Source organism: Gordionus sp. m RMFG-2023, chromosome 3 (genome assembly GCF_954871325.1).
Source record: "Gordionus sp. m RMFG-2023 chromosome 3, tfGorSpeb1-WG-v2, whole genome shotgun sequence".
NCBI lineage: Eukaryota > Metazoa > Nematomorpha > Gordioida > Chordodea > Parachordodidae > Gordionus > Gordionus sp. m RMFG-2023.
In genome coordinates, this window is record NC_088777.1 from 44,313,962 (window position 1) to 44,335,241 (window position 21,280).

Here is a 21,280-nt window from a genome sequence, read left to right on the forward strand (position 1 = left end):
AAAACTTGTTTGACGTCATAAAATTTCCCTCCTTTCTTTTTTTTCTGACAAAATATTTTTTTTCAATAACATTAATAAAATAATTACCGTTTATTATTGTGATTTGCGATTGATGAAAAAAAAGAAATTTTTATGTTAGGTTCTGTTCAAAATCTTTTTCATTAAAGTTTCGAAAGTTTGTGAATTTAATATTTTTTGATGTTTTGTAACACAACTTTAAATAACATTTTATCATTTTATTCATAACATCATAATTAAATTATTCAAAATAAAAAAAAATGTAATCTAATCTTAATTTGGGAATAAATTTTTTTTGCATAATTTTTGTCAGTCAAAATAGAATAAAAAATTTGTATCCCTGATAAAGTTTTTTGGTCGCTTAAGTTTTTCTTAAAAGTATAGTAGATCAAATTTCAAAGAAACTAATAAAAATTAAAACGTCTCAATACTAACTGATTTTCGCCAGCGCGGCCTATAGATCGAACCGCATCGGCATTTAGCCAATACTAATAATAAGGAGTGCCGGTTTTTTGAATTTCGTTTAGAAAGTTCTTCGCATGATTTTTTATACAAGGCTTCTATAACGAAAAATAAATGTAAATTTATTTCAACTTTGTAAGGAAAACTAAAAAAAACATGAACAAGAGAGAACGTTATTTTAATTAAAAATATAATTTTGTTTTATTCTTTTGAATTAATTATTTTATAATAAATTTCATCGCCATTTAATTTAAAAAAAGGATCAAAAATGTGAATGCCCTTACTCAGCATACCAGCCAATCAAAAATAAATTGGCCTTCGGATAAATGTCATATAAAACGGATCTCACCGAAAAAGATATAATGGAGATACAAGACGAGCTCAACGAGTCATTCCGGAGCAACGTTTTAAGTTCCATAAGGCAAATCGAGTCCCAGAACCAAAAAGCCACGATGGACAAGGTCAAAAAGTCGATGGAAAAAAATTTGGGACGTCCACTGGACCGGAACGATTACAAGCAACGGCTGGATAACTTGTGCCAAAATGGTATCATCTTTAAATTATCTACCAATCGAGGTCAACCATATTTTTCCTGCTATGATAATTCGAACCCCTCAAAAACCGCCAAAGCGGGTTCGCTCGCCGCACGGAAATCTCTCGAAGACAAAGGGGGAAATACCAAGAAAATTGGCGTGGGCGATTACATATATTATGACGAACGCAAAAGTGAACGTCCACCCCCTGCTCGACGACTAAGAAGTTCAGTTGCTCACGAAGCTATCGAAATATCTCACGAGAAGGAACAAAAATCTAACGCCAAACCATCCTCACCTCTCCCTTATCCCAAGTTAAAAATTGTTAAAAAAGGTGTCGCCACAGCTGACCAAACTCTTCCGCTTGACGCGTCAAACTCATCACCCCCATTTTCTTCGATTCTCGAATACCGGGATGGCCGATCTATGATAGAAGACGAAGACGAATTAGAGTTGCCCCAAAGATCGTCTTGCTTTAATTCGTTGATTAAGGAAATAAGTGGAGGAACACTGCGCGACAAACTTAACAGATCTACAGCCTCACTTTCTTCCTCTCCTCCATCCTGTTATCAAGATGACGATGATGAAGAATGCGACCAAAGAAATGTTCTGGAAGAACAAAATGATAATACGGCACTTCGCACCGATCCCGTTTCTCGCGAATTTTTACTCGAAAATGACACGGTTTCAAGAGACATTTCGCTCAAGGCGTTTTTTCAATTGTCTCATCTTCATATCGACCGATCTCGTATGATCAAATTTTTTGATGATTTGAGAATTCTCGTTTTAGGCATGAACAAAAACAGGAAACAAAAATGGAAGAAGGAGGAAATCAAAAATTTAGTTAGAACAGTGTATATCCCCTTTTTATTTGAGATAGGCGAATGTCTTGATTTTTTGATAATCATGGGCGATAAAAAGGTCACTCTGGAATCCTTGCTTTCCGTCGATTTGAAATGCGGCTTAACGTTCAAAGAATTAGAAAAAATGCTAATCAATATCTTAGCGGGGATCAACATGATCAATATCTTGATCAAAAATGAAGAAATTAGCGAAGAATTTAAATCCCCACCCACTTCTCACAAATCCACTGAATCCGACCATTGTGGGTCGAATGCTGAAGACGCCTCTTTTTCATCTCCCTCGTCTTGCTTATCCAAATATTCCCTTTTTTCGAAGAGCCCCCTTAAAACACCCTCATCATCGATCCTGTTCGCTCAAAACATCGCGTCACAATCTACCGCCTCATCTTCGGAATCGATCCAAAACCAAAATACGGTCGACCCCACACACGAGCCACCCTCATCCCCCTTCATCAGGTGCTTATCGAAAAAGGAGAAATACAACGCTGGCAAAATATTGAAAAAATTCTTAAAACGCGCTGTTTCCTCTGGCAAATTGGTTAAAACTACTGATAAGCTCTATAGATTTTATGTCGACGAGCCTTCAACCCAAAATCATAGTATGTCTGCGGCGAACCCATTCGTGCCTCTTCATCAGCCCGACAATTATAGCTCTCAAGCCTCAAATACATTTTTCCCAACTAGTCACCCCGAAACGAGCTTAAACGCCAACATAATTTTCAAACCCGCTACGCTTAAAACCAGCACCGCTACTCCTAACCCATTCACCCTGAACCTCAATTTGCCGGCTCACATAAACAACAACAACAACAATCTATTCTCATTATCTCAACCCCAAAACTCATCTCACATCACAAAATTGTCTTCAGTCTTTCAAACTTGCTCGGTCCCGCAGATTTTACCCAACGTAAGTTTATTTCTTTCAATTATAATCATTTTAAAAATAATCATGAGGTTTTTTTAATTTTCATAAATTTTTTAATTTAATTATTATTATTTTATTCGATTGAATAAATTATTGAGATAAATCATTTTAAAATTAAGGGCAGTTCAACTGTTAGCGTAATTTTTTAAACTCTCATTACTAAAATTTCTCGATCATTTTTCCACCTTTGAATTCGTTCTTTTTCCCGTTCCTGCAAAAAATATGATCCTTTCCCATTCCATTCTATTTTTCGAAATTTAGGAGAACGCGTTCCTAAAAAAAATCTAATTTTATATTCACCTTTCCCCTCATTCAAAAGCGTCTTTCAAAAACGATAGCAATATCAATTGAAATTTAAAACTTTTATTAATATTAATTTAAAAAAAAATTAAACCTTTAAAATTATTATCAAATATGGATTTAAAAATCTTCTTTATATAATCATATTTCTTAAAATCACACAATAAAACACTAAATAACGAGCAATAAATATTGTTACATGAATCAAACTGGAATTAAAAAATAAAAAACGAATATTTATAAATATATGTTAAAAAAGGTTAAATTTTTAATATTGTTTTTCGAAACGTTACAGAACTGTTTCGGGAATCTTCTTGGAATCACCATTCCCGTTTTTTTCAAGTTCCATAATTTTACCCGAACGTGGCCGAATGTTCCGTTCCACGTCATGATATAAATAAAATAGTAATATTTTAATCTAACCTAGGTCTATTCAAAAACTAATTCGAATCGAATAGTACATTATTCATATTCGATTCGTTACGAATTATAAAATCTACTATTTGTATTCGATTCGAATTATTCAAATAATTGAAATGAATTTTTTAAATAAAAATATATCATATTCAAATATATTGACAAATTTTTTTTATTGCAAATTTAATCTAAAACAGAAAAAATGATTATAATAATATAATAAAAAATATGTAATCGAGTTATAAACAAAACTAAAATGTATATCATTAATTTAATTCATAATTCTAAGCCAAAATTTAAGGCAAAGAGTTTTTCTTATATTTTCTTCCTTATATGACATGCGATTTTTTTTGACAACAAATTAGTTCCAACTAAGAAAAGCCTTTTACAAGCAATTGATGTTACTTGTATAGATAGGTAATCCCTATGTGTGAATGAAACCTATTATAATGATTAATAAGAAGGGATGTTGTTTTGCCTTTACATTTTATAATGCTCTTGTGATTTGATATTGACCCCATATATTCGCTCTTGTGAGGAAATTTTTCAAATTCAACATCAAGCATAACTATTTCATTAAAAGCATTCTCTTCTAACATAATTAGGCTAGCTAACAAAATTTATTGTAGAGATGTATTATATTTTTATATACCTTTGGTTTGTGTAATTTTTAATATAATTTATTATTAGTCAAAAAATAAACTTCTCGTAAGTTCGAAAAATATGGCAAATAAAAATTTAAATATTGCTTTAATTTTCACTTCAGAGATTTTTTAAATTTGTGCTAGTCTCTTTAAAACACATTACCTGTCAGATTGGATGGTCATCAAATAAAAATGACAAATGTTAGATTTATTAAAAGCAATTTATTAAATATTCCGAATAATTCGTTTTATTCGAATCGAATCAATAATTATTCGTATTCGGATAAAACGAATAATTTATTATTCGTATTCGGATAAAACGAATAATTTATTATTCGTATTCGTGAATTTTTTTTGAATAGGCCTAATCTAACCATATCATTAATCTAATTATGAATATTCATTCTTTTAAACAAACCGTATTTTTCATATTTATTATTAATAATAAAATATGCTATTTATATCAGAGATTTTTAGGGGCCGGTACTAATAATAAATTTTATTATTGTAAACAAAACCATTGCTTAAATACGTTTAAATATGGTTTATAATTAAATTTTTGGATATATAGGCAGGGCTTGGGAAATTTTTTCAATATAAAATATGGGCCGGGCCTGAGGCCTAAAAATCTTTTTTACTGCTGGTCTGGACCGGGCTATAAAAAATTAAGGTCCACGAAGGTCTGATTCTTTTTCGATTGGTATAATTACTATAGTAATATTTAATTCTTTAACAAAAATCGAATACGAATCGTTCAAGACAATCTTAACCTAATCCGGCCCAGCCCGAATAAATATCCGAGTTCTCTCGATTTCGGACACGTCAGTGATGGCTCTTGTACCCACTCCATTTCACCCGACTCATTATTTTTTAGTTATCGTTTTTTGATTCCTTTTTTTAAAAAATAATAATTATTATGTGTACTATATATAGATAAAATGCCATTAAAAAGTTGTATCGATAATGATTTCTGTACTTTATTACATTATCGAAAGGGGGGGGGTTGTAGAGAACATTATTTTCACAATATCCACTTAATTAGAGGGTTATTGAATTTATTTTATTGTGTAATTTTTTTTTTGTAAATTCAATGTAACCTAACTAACGCGTCGATATATAATTTGCGTTTCCCGCATTTTTTTTCCATTTTATTTTTTTTACTACCAACAACCAAGCCACTATTGCATGATAATGATACTCCATTATTTTTTTTCCGAATATAATACGGGCTTGCCTGATTTGGGCGATTCTCTGTTAATATAATATTAATGTTGTATCAATTGAAGAGTATATAATTAATGAGCACCTGTCTAATTTGAGCACAAAAAATTATTATTTCCGATTCACGGGGCGAGTTATCTAAATTAGAACAAGCTCTTTGGCCGCCGTAGCCATATATACAATAAAAATTATTTACAAAAGTGACCAAATATTGACCATCAGTCTAATATTGTGTTTTGTTAAACGACTCGATTTAGACAATTTTTTTAGCCAAAATATAGGGTAAAGCTTCGATTTCGTTAATAGATGTCCAAACTTATCTGTCAGCTCTGAGTAAAATCTCCAGCTTAATATTTTTGGTCAAAATAATGGGTTGGCCATTTTTAGAAATCGTTAACCCAATATTTTAGCCAAAATATATTACACAGGTCTGGAAACTTTGCTCATAGGTGGCAGAAAGGTTTGGACATCCATCGACGAAATTTCAAGGCTTGCATAATACTATTTTTTGGCTAAAAATATTAATTTAAAATCATCGGTGAAATCGAGCTAGTTTAACGACACTATTTCCGATCCACAGGAAGATATAGATAACCAAATTAGACAAGTTATTTTTGCCGCGGTAGCTTAATATTTAATACAAATTATTTTTACGATCCAACTCCCCACCAATACAAACCAAAAAAAAACAATAACCGTTATTTTTTTAATATTTTTTTTTGAGTTCATCAAAATTTATTCTTTTTTGATGCGAAATTTTAAACTTTTTATTTTTTTATCAGAATAATATTTATTACATTACGAACCTGCCAACGGTTATTAATATATTTATAAAATAATAAATTAGATAGGTAGTACTAAATATTGAAGGTGTTTTTTTTCGCAATATTTTAACTTTTAAAAATTATAAATTAAATTATTATATATTATGTAAAAATGGTTTTGATTTGATTATTGAATTATGATTAATACAAAATAATTAACACGAAAAATTAAAAACATCTGTCATTGAATTCTTACCTTTATTATAATGTTTTACCAATTATTGAATTAAGAATTTTTTTTAGTAATTTATACGTTAAATATTATGGGTGTCTGCTAAATTAATTGGCTTTTTTTTTAAAAAAAATATAAATATAACAATCGATTTATTATTTCAAAAAATTTTTTCGAAAAGATGGTAATTTTTTTTTAAAAATGTTAAAATATTGTTTTTAAAAGACATTCGGCTACCTCTAATGCCATATGTTGAAGACATTTTATCATCATAACATTTAAACGAGAGTTCTTTTTTTTAGATATCACTTAACTTTCATCTAAAATTTTTGTGGTCGAAATGTGGAAACGAAATTTATTCAAAAATTTGTTAGATATTTTTATAGTGGTCATAAATGCAAAATACCTCCTCAGATCAGTTAGAAATATTCCCAAAAAGTAGTTGTAAAAAATTCTTTTGTAAGGCTGTGTCCAAAATATGAAAAAAAATTTGATTTCACCAACTTTTGAAACAATTAAAAAAAAAGAAATAAAAATAAAAACCTGTTCAAAATATACTAGAAAATTTCAAAAATTTAACATACGATTTAATTAAATTTTAAAACTTTTCGAATTTTTTAAAAAAGATTTTGGACAATATGTCAATGGCATAATAATACTTGCCTTGAATGACAATTTATTAACTAAAATGCATTTTTTAAGCGTCGCGGAATTCAAATCAGCTGGCGACACCCCATTCTAGTTTCCATATAACATTTTTTATTTACTCAGGGGTCAGCTACGTCGACTATATGACATTAATGTGCATTAAAATAATTATAAATAATACAATTAGTCGACACGCAAACCACAAAATGCTACAGCTGACTCCTATGTATACACACTTTTAATGAATGAATTGTCAATATATCGTTGGTCTAGGTAGTATCATGACATTAATATGCATTCATATAATTATAAATGAAGTCGACATGCAAACCACAAAATGTCGCCACAGCTGACTCCTATGTATGCACACCTTTATTGAATAAATCTCCAATCTAGTATTACATCTTAATGACCTATAATACCCAAGTAGACTGGCTATTCATTCATTAAAATGCATTTTGAAGCGTTATTGAATACGAATCAGCTGGTGACATCTTTTAGTTCTCCTATATATTTATACGAGAAATCAAGAATGACATGCCGCCAGCTGATTTATATTGATAAATATTTAAATGAATGGAAGTTATAATCTATTAAGATTCAATCCCTCCTAAATTATTGTTTTCTTTTTTCTTCACTTAAAAAAAATAAATGGGGGCATTTTAAATTTCTAATTACCGCAAATCATGATGTATTACATTTTTCATTTTATAATTCAAATTACATATGTATTTAATCACAATATCTAAAGCAGAGTTGTGCATTTGACCGGTCAAATACGTTTCGGTCAATTGATCGATATTTGACCGGTCAAATACAGTCAAATTCAAATATATGTTTTTTTAAGTTAATATTAACTTTATTTTGAATATAATAGTAAAATGAATCTATAATATTAATTTTTTAAATTCATTGTCATTCATTAACTAACGTGTAGCTATATTTAGCAGAGTCTTGTTCTGATTCATATTAAATTAACATTTTCTATAATATTTTTTAATCAATTTTCCTGATGCCTTAGATCTTCAATCGATTTCTATTTTCATAAGAATATTAACCCAAATCGACCTATTTCTTTTTAAAGAAGAAGCAGAACTAGGAATTCTTAGTCTCTGGGCAGGGTAGACAAAGTTTAATCTATTAACTTGAGGTCGGAATTGATTGTTTCTGGAAATTACTAATTTCCACAGCTTCTGAAATTAATTATATCACTTTAAATATTTTGGTCATCACTACCTTGTAAAATATCTAATTCTTGAATTATATCACATACTTCATTAATTTCACTGCTAGTGAGTTCTTCTCTTGATATTGTGGACCCAAATAAGTAAACATTGTGATCACCATGTATTTAGATAGTTTTTCCCTTTTTTAAACATATTTTTAATTCATTTTTTCTTTAAATTTTTTAGAGTATTTGACCGTATTTGACAGGTCAAATACTCTTCCGGTTAATTGACTGAATTTGACTGGTAAATTGACATACTTGCCAACCCTGATCAAAAGTCTCACTCACCTATATTAATATTTAATTTTTTTTTTCAAATATCAATTTTTGGCAAATTATTTTTATCAAATAAAAAAACACTTTTAAAGAAGAAAAAAATATATAAATTAAAAATGAATTTGTTTTGCTTTTTATATTGTTATTATTTAATTATTTTAAATAATGATAAATACAAAGTTTATATTTTTTTGAAGGTCATATAGCCATCATTATTCTTTTATAAAAATTAAATAATAATTTGCTTTAATTTTTTAAAATTTTATCATCAAATTTGTTGAGCTCCCATTTCTCTTCTAATTTTTCTAGATAAGAGATCACTCTACCAGCTTAGTTATTTTGAAATGAAAATCAAATTTAGTGATTATATTTGATGGATAGATAAAATAGATAGATAACAATACGAACTATTTTTAATTGAAAATGAAAATATTCGTGATATACATACAACTAATATGAGCAATATTGATTTTATTTATATAAAAATTTATAATCAATTAAAGGTCTTTTTTTCCAATAACTATTATAATTTTTCGAACCTTAGCAGACAATTCTAATTAGATAATATCGATATCTAGCCAATGCCTCCGACGTTAATCTATTAGTGCCCAACAGCCAGAAATGATCCTTAACCCTCAATGAGCTAACCGGATCATTGTAAACATCGATGTGATGCAAATCTTACTGTCTAATCGTCATCCTATATTAACACTAACCATCTTAATAAAAGTTACCCTTTTCAAAATTTTTATGGCTACTCCCCATAATTTGATTTCTGTAACAGGAAAATTTTGGCTTCTATCACCAAGGTTACAAGGGTGTAACCACTTGACTTTTTTTAAAAAAAAAATTCAATTACAAATTATTAACATATTATTGGGGGTCAGTGGATTTGTTCACCATTTCATATACCAACCGCCATACACAAAAAGACTGGTTTCACTTGTTGCCAATTCCACTTGATTGCCTCCTCATGAAAGGTCATTTTGAGGTCATTCTCAACTTAATAATTTTTAAAACGAAAACTGGCAATAAATGGCTGGAGGCAATGCCCAGCTTGATTTACGCGTTGCTCGGAACAACTTAGAAATCTTTATCATGTCTAAATCTCTAAACACATTAGCGCCATCTTCTTGTGTTGGCTGAAGCTACCCGTCATTGCATTGAAAATATTCATCGTTTTAATTACCTGAGCATCCATTCCTTCCTTGGATGACCCCATACCTTTTTTTTTCAAATTGTTTTAAAATAAATCTCTTGAGAAAACTTAAAGAGGATAGAAGAAAAAAAATAAAATATGATTGGTTTGACTTTTATCTTATATATTTGTCAGATAAAATATTTTATATTTAAAAAAATAAATCCCTTTAAATTTTTATAAATATCTCTCCCCCTCAATTTAAAAAATAATTAAAAAGAAATAGAATTCATTAAAAAAATAATTTTTTTTTTATTGATTTATTCTTGAGTTTTTTTTAAAAAAAAATAAGTAAGTAACTTTATATTTTTTTTAAAAAAAGAGAGAAGCAATTAGCTAAGGTTTTAAAAATTTTAATATAATTTGAAAGAAATATTCATTTTTTTAAATAGTATATAAAATCGGTGAAACCTGTTAATGTGACCATCGCTTATCTTGATCACTTTAAAATTCAAATTTTTTCCCCATGACAATATCGATAATTTAATAAACCCACCCAACTCTAAGAATCTGCAACTCGAAGAAATTTTTTAATTGGATGAAACTACGATTTAAGGTTAAACAAGTAAGATATGGATTAGGGTTAATTAAATGTTTGAGAGATATGAGTTAGGGATCACGATAATATTAAAAATGGTTAAATCTGACAGATCATGTGATTAGAAGTAATTTCCTTAAGTTGGACCATAATCTCTTGTAGAAGTTTTTCACTGCGTAATTTTGTTAAAATATTATTTAAAAAAATATTGATTTTTTTTTAATTCCCCTTTTCGCAAATTATGAAAATTTTGATAAATCTATTTTCCTTTTTTTTTTCCTTTCGAAAGAAAGAATGAATGAAAGAAAATTTTATCAATTATTATTATAATATATTATTTTATGACAAAGTATGATAGGGTATCATTTTTTTTTAAAAAAAATAAAAGTTTTGGTTAACTTACATAGATTAATATTTTATTTAACAAAAAAAAATTACAAACTAATTTAATACATACTAATAATCTAAACCTTACACTAAAACTCGTATTCAAATAGAAATTTTACTATCACAAAATACCGGTTTCCAGCCGAAAATATTATACATGTCGTAATTTTTAAAGGGATCATGACTATCCGGGATCTTCACGGGATTTAAAGGGATAACTAAAAAATTAGGGTTGATAATTAAGGAATGATAATACGGGATGGGATTGTCACGTTTTAATCGTGATAAAGAGGAATCTTATTTTAAAAGCGTTTTCCACGAGTTTCGTTGCGTTTTTAATTTTCAATTTGTTTTTTTTTGGCCTTATGATATAAGATATGTCTAGTATAGAGTATCATTCGATAGCTAATCAAAAGATTTATTCAACTGGAGGTCAATCTCTGCCCCAGTGATAATACCGTATAGTTCTTTATCCTTTAAAAAATTGAAATTTTAAAGGGATCCCTTTAAATCCCGTGAAGATCCCGGATAGTCATGATCCCTTTAAAAATTACGACATACATTTAAAAATAATTTTTTTCCGCGGGGAAGAAAGGAAGGAAAGAAGGCCTAAATATGATTGAACAGAGAATCTTGTGCAAATTTTTTTAAGACGGATAGCAGATTATATTATTATATATATCATATTAATCTGATTTGACCGGAAACGCATTCCAGTATCCTACCATAAAAATTTCAGAAAATGTTTGCCTTTTTTTTGTTTATAAAGATTTCTCATTATCTTTTTGGGTGTCGGATTAATATTAAAATGTTATAGGCGAATCTCATCTTCTATACCGACTTTCATTATTATAGGTAGTACTGTTTAAAAAAACGTTCATAACGGGTTAAAAATTTTAGCTAAAAATATATTACTTAAGTCTCAAGACTTTGCCAAAAAAGCTGCCATCATTTGGACAAATATAGATTATATTTGTTTACCTAAAATCTTGTTTTAGCCATTTTAAAAATGTGAGTTAGATTTGAGTTTTTTTAGCAATCCATTTTTATCCGAAATTGATAATATTTTTTACTCTTCCTATGGGATTTAATTGATCAACTAAGAACCATATATCAATGCTGACATAAAATTTTATTCCCATAACAATGAGATATCTTGCGGCGATTTTTAAATTAACATGTCAAATATAAAAATGGGATACGAGATAGATACATATTATATATTTTAAAAAAGGAGTAGATAAATAGAAGATAAGATAATAATGTCATTTTCGAGCCCTTGACATATTTTATAATTATATTTTTTTAAAAAATGTAAAAAATAAATTAATATTTTGATATAAAATGTTTTTTATTTACATAATATTAGATTAGATTACTTTAAAAAAAATATGTATTGCTTTACTCATATATTATTTTTTTTTACATTTGTAATTTATTTCATCTTCTATCTTCAACCAAAACATTATTTATATTTTAATACAGGTACAAATTAAGGTTTTTTTTAAAAAAAAATGTCTTTTAACCTAAAAATTTTTTTAATATGTTTTATTATTCAATCATGTAAATTTTTACATAATATATTCTTGAGATAGGACTCTATAAATAGCGAGGCAAAATCGCCTTGTTTTTTAAAAACAGCTAACTCAATATTTTAGCTAGAAAAATATCGCCTGTCTCGAGATTTCGTTAATAGATGTGTAAAACTTACTGTGCGTAATATTTTTCTGAATAAAATACTGAGTTCGCCGTTTTTAAAAATTGCATTGTGGATAGGACAGACTCCTGGCGGCTACTCAAGATCCTTTTTTTTTTAAAAAAAGCAAAGCTTTCTTTTTACTTATTTAAAATAATGTCTTATATGTATGCTTTAAGATTATGCTGATACATAATAAGGAAGGAAGGGATTTGAATTTATAAATAATTAATAAAAATAAAATAATTTACTACACGATAATATAACATTATCTCTTCGTAGGCGGGGGGGGGGGGTGTTGACAAAGAAAATTAAAATTCAATTGACGTAATATTCTTCTCTCTTTTCATAAATAAAAAAAATTATGATTAACTTTAATAATTTATTTTGAAGATGTTTTTATTTTATAAGTACGAGAAATAAATTAAGATACGTTCTTTAGATCTATTTTTTGTAAAGGTCGATTATTAAGATTTGAATGATATAATATTTTTGCCACGTATTAATTTTTTTTATTATTAAAATAATTAAAAACAATTTTATAAAAATTTTTTTTTAGAATTCGCCCTCATCTTCCTCGAACAAATCTTGTAGTATCTGTGAAAAAGCTAACGATAAAAACCTCTCCGACGAAATGCTGAAGTGTGACGAATGCGGGAAAATGAGTAAACAAAAATCTAATGTTTAACGATTTTTTTAACACCAGTATCAGGTACTGGAAATAGATAAGCTAGACCTTATAATTTTATCGTCCATATGCAAAAGAGATGAATTTGAGGCGATGTTCCTATGGCTCTACTAAATAAACAACTTAGGCTGTTTTTATAATAAAAGCGTTATCTTTAAGCGTTGCGTTATTATAACTGATTCAATTTTAAAAACTAATTTGGGATAAAGCTAAAATAAAGAGAATTATTTTATTTAACATTTAAGAAAAATCATGCATCTTTTTATCTAATTCGCTATTATTTTTAATAGTATTGTACATTTTTTTATCAACGTGTTGCAATATATGGTTTTCAAATTTTATCATAGCGTTAATCATCATAACGCTTCATATTTATGAATCTATGCCTATTGGTTTTATTTTGTAATAACACTACTTTAAAACGCAACGCTTGAACATACGCGTTTATTATAAATGTGGCCTTTGTTTCACGTTGATCAAAAAAAAGAAAATCAGAGGGTTATCTTTTCCTTGAATCATTTTTTTTATATAACTAATCTCACTAACTCATGGTAAACGATTATGGAGACCGAATATCTGGGTTTAATTATTTTGATTTGTGGTATGTATTCACCTATACCAATATTCGTAAGTTTTATAAATTATCAAAGAGAAATTTTTTTGGAACATTGCCCGTCAATCAAACAAACGGAGTTTGGATTAAGCTGACCACGGAGGCCAGATAATATTTTTTTTTTACAAATCATGAAATTTTCCTAGCCTCCCCAAGAAAATCATATTTTCATAAGAAATATTGTCAATTTAAGAAGATACTCTATTTTATATCTGAAATTTTGGTCAAAATAATATTATCTACTAAACGACTCGATTAAGATTTCAGTCAAAATATAATATTATATAAACCTGTAGATTTGGGTCATAGGTGGCAGAAAGGTTTGAACTTCTATATGCCAAATATCGAGGATTGCATAATATTATTTTGGCTAAAATTAATCGGGCCATTTGACACCATCCCTATTTACATAGTCTAACTCTTTTGAACACATCTAAGACCTAAAATATTTTTTATGAGCAATTTGCTTCACATTCTTTTGGCCCGGCCCAGTCCTTTTAATTTTTCTAACCCTGGTTCGCCAACTCACTTATAGCGTGATGCCATTTATTACATAGTTTATTAAATATACCATCGGCTGACTATTAATAGTGTTTTATATCCACATTTATTGCAAAATGTACTATTCGATAAATCAATTCTTAAGTAGTGTGTGTATATCATATAAATTAACGATAAAAATATAATTTAGAATAGTCCTTTAAGTGCATTATAGTGTTATCCTTTAAATATAATGTTCTCCTGAAAAATTTTAAAAAATGAATATAGAACATTATAATTTTCAACCGACGATAATACTAATATAAGTAATAATGGTGTCGAATAAAAAGTAGTTTTCGGAAAACTTCTTCTTAAAATAAGATGGAATTAATAAATATTGAAAAGAAAAACAGATTATATTAAAATATAACAATAAATATATATTTATAAATACACATACAAGTTAATAGGTTAATATCAAAAAAAATTTTCTATTATATTATGTAATTTTTCATTAGCTTCACATTATAATACAAGATACAATTATCTTCTTCTCTCTTACTACATACACGCATACATAACTATAATCCGACACAAAAATACATAATACATTATATTCCACAAATTAATAAGTATTATCGATATAATAATTCGATTCTAATATATAAAAAAAATTATGTCAACCATAGCATATTATGTATAATCTATATTTTATATTATAATAATAATTGTTTTTATCAGGTTTAAAAAATGTATTGAAAAGAAAAATGATATAAGTAATAGGTTATATAATTTTTTTTAACTCGTTGGAGGATAAAATTCGTTAAAAAAAAATTAGGATCTTTAACTACTTCTTTTTTGTTTATGCGCCGATAAAAAAAAATTTATCGATGAAAATTATTATATTACCAAAAATTAATTCCATCCATCCATATGGAAAGAAATCTTTATTATAGATAATTTTTTTTTATTTTATGACAACTATTCCCGCACTAATATTTTTAAGAAGCTTTTTTTTCTTCACTCATTTAAAAAAATTATATATATTTTTTTAAACTCTACTACGTTTAAAGCAGATTTACTTTTGCGTTAAGACGCAACAGACTATCCTGCATTTTTTTTATTGAACACCTGCCGAAAGACTCGATCGAAACTAATTTAAAAATATATTTTCCGCTTTAATTGGACTGGAGAAATTTTTTTGTATCAATTGGTAACCATAAAATATAGGCTGCTAAGTTATGTTTCCCTTAAAAAATTAAGAATTTTTTATGAATTGATGAATACTCTTGATCGTTTTGGAGTTGGTCAAAGAGTTATCACCACTATTCTAAAAATCTATTCCAACCTATCCCCTTGACAACTTTGTTTACCTTAGTACTCCTTTACGCTTATTCCTATTTATAATAATGTATCATCATTATTAAATGATTTCTTCCATTTTTTTTGGCCTTTTTTTAAAAAAAAAATTATAAATAAATAGCTGCAAATCATTGGTTAAAGAGCTTCATAGTAAAAGTAATATAATGTAATACTATTTTATTTTATCGTTTTTTTTGAATTATAATTTTTATTCGTTTTTAAAAATTGTTTTTTATAGTTATATTTTTAATATTAAAAAAATCGAAGGATAAACTTTTTGCAAAAAAGGCGTTCAAAAATTTTGAAAAAATAAAATAAAATTTACCGCAAACATATTTTATTTTAAAAGGTTTTTTTAAAAAAATATAAAATTTTTTTGTAGACAAAGAGATTGTCAGAAATGTATGGAAATATAATTATTTTAAAGATGCCTATCCTTAATCATTATACTTTCAAATGCGATTTTTGTTTTTTGTGGTTGTAAAAAAAAGACCCACGTGCTCAATAATAAAATTTTTGGATTGATAATACAAATGAACATACATTTATAACTAAACAAATAGTACAATTCATGGCTGACAACGTATATATTGTAAAGTGCATAATTATATTATAAAAACCATGTAAAAATTCAACCAATCAGGGCTCGTTGGTTCAGAAATTTCAAGAAATAACGATTAGCGTAACGGTAAAAATAATTGAAAAAAGATTATTTTTTTTTAAAACCCTTAATTGCCTTTATATAGGCACGGGACTTTATTTCTTAAGCTTGCCCTCCTGAATTTCCGGACCTACACGTGTACAAAATATATATAGATAATTGAAAGATATTAAACTATATTTTATTGCGAATCTAAAAATGTAAGTAAACGAAGGTGGTTAATGTTCCTCGGGATCGTTTATGTGTTCCTCGTGTTCTTTAGCGACTGTATAAATTGATAGATCTAGCGTTCTGTCGAAGATTGTCGGGTCGAAGTCTTGATCCAAACATTCTTTGGATCTCGTTTTCGTTAAATTTGTCTACTTCGTCTATTAGAGAGGAGTGGAGACATAGATCCAAGGGAGGACCTGATCGATTAGCGGCAGAACCCCTATATCAATTTCACGGAGAGTGGCATGGGCATCCTCATTACCATTGACGGCTTGATCTGTCCGCTAGATTCTTTAACTTTGTCCACCTTGCACGGAATTTAGCATGAATAGCTTCGGAACAGAACTTAGCGGACAGATCAAGCCATCAATGAATAAATAATGAGGATATCCATGACAACGATCTAGGGGATGGGCCGCAGATCGATTAGACCTTTACTTGAATCCGCGCCTCTACTCTTCTCTAATCGACGAAGTAGAAAACTTTAAAGAAGACGAAATCCAAAGTTTAGAACAATAATTCGACCCGTCAATCTTCTACAGAACGCTAGATCTATCAATTAATACCATCGTTGTTGAACACGAGTAACACATAATCGGTCTCGAGGAACATTAAAAAAGGTCTTTTTTTTTCGTTTAAAAAAGATTGCACTATCTCATCATCTGAATATGTGTTCGTTTGTCTAAGCTGTTGTTTATTCGTCACTTCGATAACTATATGATGAATCATTTTTATCATGGCTAGTTTAATCAATGAATACCAACTCTCGGCGAACAATAAATCATTTAATGGCGTTGTAGATCTTCTTAATTATTATTCCAAATTCTGAGTAGTATATTCTATTCAGACATCTAATTAGAATTCTTTACTAAAAAATAAATACTGATAGGCTATAAACGCGTTCATCACTTAAGCAGTGCTTGATAAATTTAATTTATTTTGATTTCTTAATCAGTATGTTTATGAATATTGTTTACTTACGTAATTGAAATAAATATTTTGTTTCGTGGATAAATCTATTTCATAAAAATGCTATATATTCTTCTTTTTTAAAAAAAAAGAAGGTCAAACAGGTAATTTGATTACTTTACATGATGCGTAACATAATTAAATGTTTCCTTTCCTTTCGATTCAATTATATATTATTATTATCTTATAGATCTTCTTTTATATATAATTAATAAAAAAAATATGAATAGCGCTGTCTTATATTTATGCTGAGTTGTGATTTAAAATATTATTTTATTTAGTACATATTCGAGTATTCGCCCCGAATTCGCAGTAAATATGAATGAGAAGTTAAACCCCCAGTTATGTTTTTTTAAAGTAAAAATATAATAAATATCCGCAAGCTGGCTCGATTTTTCGAGTTGAACTAATATTTTAGACTGAAAAATATGCGCAATCCTGGAGATTTTGCTCATAGATGGCAAAAAAGTTTGGATATCTATTAACCAAATCTCAAGGCTTGCATGACATTTATTTTGGCTAAAATCTTAATTTAAAATTAGCGAAATCGAGCCGTTTAACAGCACCACGGGTACTTCAATCTCATTTTTTTTCTTCTTTTTTAAAAGAAAAATTATTTTGAATTTGGATTGAACTAACATTGGTCAACCATAACCATCTGGATTTACTCAAATGATGCTGAGCCCCCTCCCTCCTTTATAATATTAGAAAGTTACTTGAGATTCCTCTGAAATTTTAAGGATGCAAAAATCGTCATAACCCTCCTGTCACCATACATGGATAACACTTTGTGAGATTTTGGTCCATGTCTTAATTTGAACGTGTGAGCGTTTTGATGTTCCAATAGCTCTTAGTTTTAGTGGCGTAGAGAGGGGGGTTTGGACTTTGAAGTTGACACGCCCCCCTTCCCATAGCCCTCGAATTTTTTTTAAAGTTTAAAAAATAACTTTATTTATAAAAAACAATCATAAATTTAATAATATAATTTATATTGTTAAAAAATTTGATAGTTACAGTATAAGCAATGGGGGGTTTAGGGGAAACCTCCCACCCCCTTCCTTAATGGGAAATATGATTAGGTAAAATTTTTATTTCCACAATACTTCTATATTGATATATGACGAAAATTTGCTTTCATTTTTTAAAATTGATAAAACCCCCTCCTTAAATTTCTAATTCCATATAATCTTCTAGAAAATTTCTTCTTCTATTTAAAAAAAGTGTGTTAAAAAAATCTCAAAAATCTAAGAATTAATATTGTTAAAGACAGAAATAAAATAAAAAAACGCGACGCATTCCAAAAGATTCTATAATTCGTATGGGATTATTTTTTTATTGTAAAAGCGTACTTAAAATTAGAATCAGCTATTATAACAGTTTTTAATTACCATAACCAAATCCATTATATTTTGATATCACATTTTCCAAAGATGCCACAAGTTTATTTGACTACCTTTTTATGTCGCTACTAAATATTGTATCAAAGCTACAACTACATCGAGTTTCATATTTTAAAAGATGATAGATTTTCTTATAATGATAATAGTAAAATTTATTTAAGATATTTCATTTTTATATTGTAATTAATTTTGTGTTTTTAGTATCTTCGATCATCTTGAATCTTGGTATCAATTTTAGTAATTTTCGTATTTTGCTGATAATTTTTTTATTTATATTGTTTACCAAGCGGATTGAAGATTTAACTAAAAAATTTACTCTAAAAATTACATATTTACAAAAGTTTGGCAAACTTCATGCTTAGAATTGCGTCTTAATAGAAGATTTATATCAAATTTTTGAAAATATAACATATGAAAAAATAACATCTATGAAAATATTTTGAATCGGAGAAAGAGAAACTTTAATGTATTTAATCTAAATTGATTTTTAAATCGTAATTTAAGTTCAGCCTAATGTGCCCTAATTTTTATGTCGCTTATAGCTGGTTTTTATCTAACAAATTGTTCACTACTTCTATAAACTAACCACGGAGAATTAATAATATATAATTATTTTTTATAGAAGGGACTCCCTAAAAAAATTCCCCTCCCCTCCATTAAAAAATCCTAGCTACGCCACTGTACAGTTTTAATGCAAACCCATATTCGCTCCTTCGAATAGTCGTGATAGCGCATAATCAGGATGTAATCTTCCTAATAATATCGATTTCGACTACTAAATATTGCATTACGTTCCATGTGGAGTTGATGGCAACCTTAGTTTTTTTTTAGAAAAAAAGGAATAAAGCTTTTAAAAAATAGACGTTTATTTTTGTATTCAAAATAAAAAAGTGTTATACCTTCATTTTTATTTCTTTCGCAAACATTTAATTTTTTTATATAAGTTAATGGACTTCTTAAAAAAAAATATATATAATCATTATATACGATATGTAATATCTAATATATAATATAATTTATATATACTGTCTATTATGTTTTTATGATGTGGTATTTATGGGTTATTAATTTGTAGTTTAAAAGCATATTTTTTTAATAACATATTATTTTTTTCTTGTTTAGAATTCTACTAATGGAGGGGGGGGGGCGAAAAATATTCACTTTAATTGGTTGGGAGGCATCTTCGTTATTTAGCTTGTGAAAGTTATCCGATAATAGTGATTTGACAATATCTTAACTAGCCTTCGTTTGTTTATAATATTCAACCTATTTTTTAATTGTAACCCATTATCGGATTCATTTCCTCAGGAATCCGAACAACTTAAATTAAAATTTGGCCCGGAAAATTTACAATTTAAAAAAAAAAATTATATGAAGAGCAGGTCTGATTGATCTGCCCAAGTTAATATACCAGCCTACACTGACGATTTATTCATATAAATGCATTTAAAGGTGAAAGTAGGAGTCAGCTCTAAACGCCATGGTGGTCTGCACGTTGACTAAATGATTTTAATCTATTTTTCCATAATTATTTTTTTAGGTGATCACACAACGGCGTTTACAGCTGATTTCTATGTGAGTAAATCTTTAAACGAGTGAATCGTCAAACTAGTTTGAAAATTTGTAAACGGCCAGATTTTAGTCCGCGCATACGGTGAACGTTGATGGACGGGTTAAAAATTTAAGCACTGAGAAAGTGAGCGGGCGAGTTAATATTTTTAAGATAATTGACGGGCGGGCGAACCTGAAATATTCGGACTAATTGAGCCAACATTTTTTGAAAATTATTTGTAAGTTAAAAATACATCAAAATGAAAAGTAAAGGCCCATTACAATCAATAAAATAATTTTTATAAATAATGGTTTTATTTTTAAAGAATTAGGCTAAAAAAAATTTAAAATGGTTTTCGAGGGATGTACCGATATTTCTTATCTGATCGGGCCAAATTTTTGTATTTTTTAAAATATTCGTTATCGGCCGATATTATTTAATTTACATATTAGATCCGATAAAAGGCGCCTTAAATGAAATTTATTATTATTTGAAAATATATTTATGTATAAAATTAGAACATTCTTATATAATTGAAGGGGTAATTTATTTAAAAAAAACTAATTAATTGAAAACATGTTAAAAATAAATATAATATATATACGATTTTAAAACTTAAGAACAATTTTAAAAAAATCTAACAATTTATATTGATCATGAATTTACTAAGATGGAATTCTAATGTTTAGTGATGCAATTTTTTATAAACGCCTAACTCAATATTTTAGTATTGCCTAAACCTCGTGATTTCACATGTCCAAACTTTTGTGCCATCTATGAGCAAACTGGAGGTTTGCATAATATTTTTTTTCTGGATAAAATAGTAGGTTATGGAGGGATTTTGTATCATTACTAATGTCTACACGTTAGAAAAACTTTCGAAACAGAATGATCGCAATTTTTCTGTAAAAATAAATAATTTATCAATGTTTACATACTGAATAAATACGCCATAAATTAATTAAAATTTGAAAATAGTATACGAACAAATTATC

At 28.0% G+C, this 21,280-nt stretch overlaps 1 protein-coding gene across 1 annotated transcript in view; it reads left to right on the plus strand.

Annotated features, from left to right (window-relative positions):
• The window catches only part of LOC135925811 (uncharacterized), a 38,015-nt gene that overhangs the window by 1,968 nt on the left and 14,767 nt on the right, over positions 1-21,280 (plus strand). Inside the window, exons 2-3 of the mRNA XM_065461302.1 lie at positions 741-2,783; positions 12,910-13,015. Coding sequence (XP_065317374.1) covers positions 807-2,783; positions 12,910-13,015 — 2,083 coding nt within the window. The 5' untranslated portion in view covers positions 741-806. The remainder of the gene's footprint in view (positions 1-740; positions 2,784-12,909; positions 13,016-21,280) is intronic.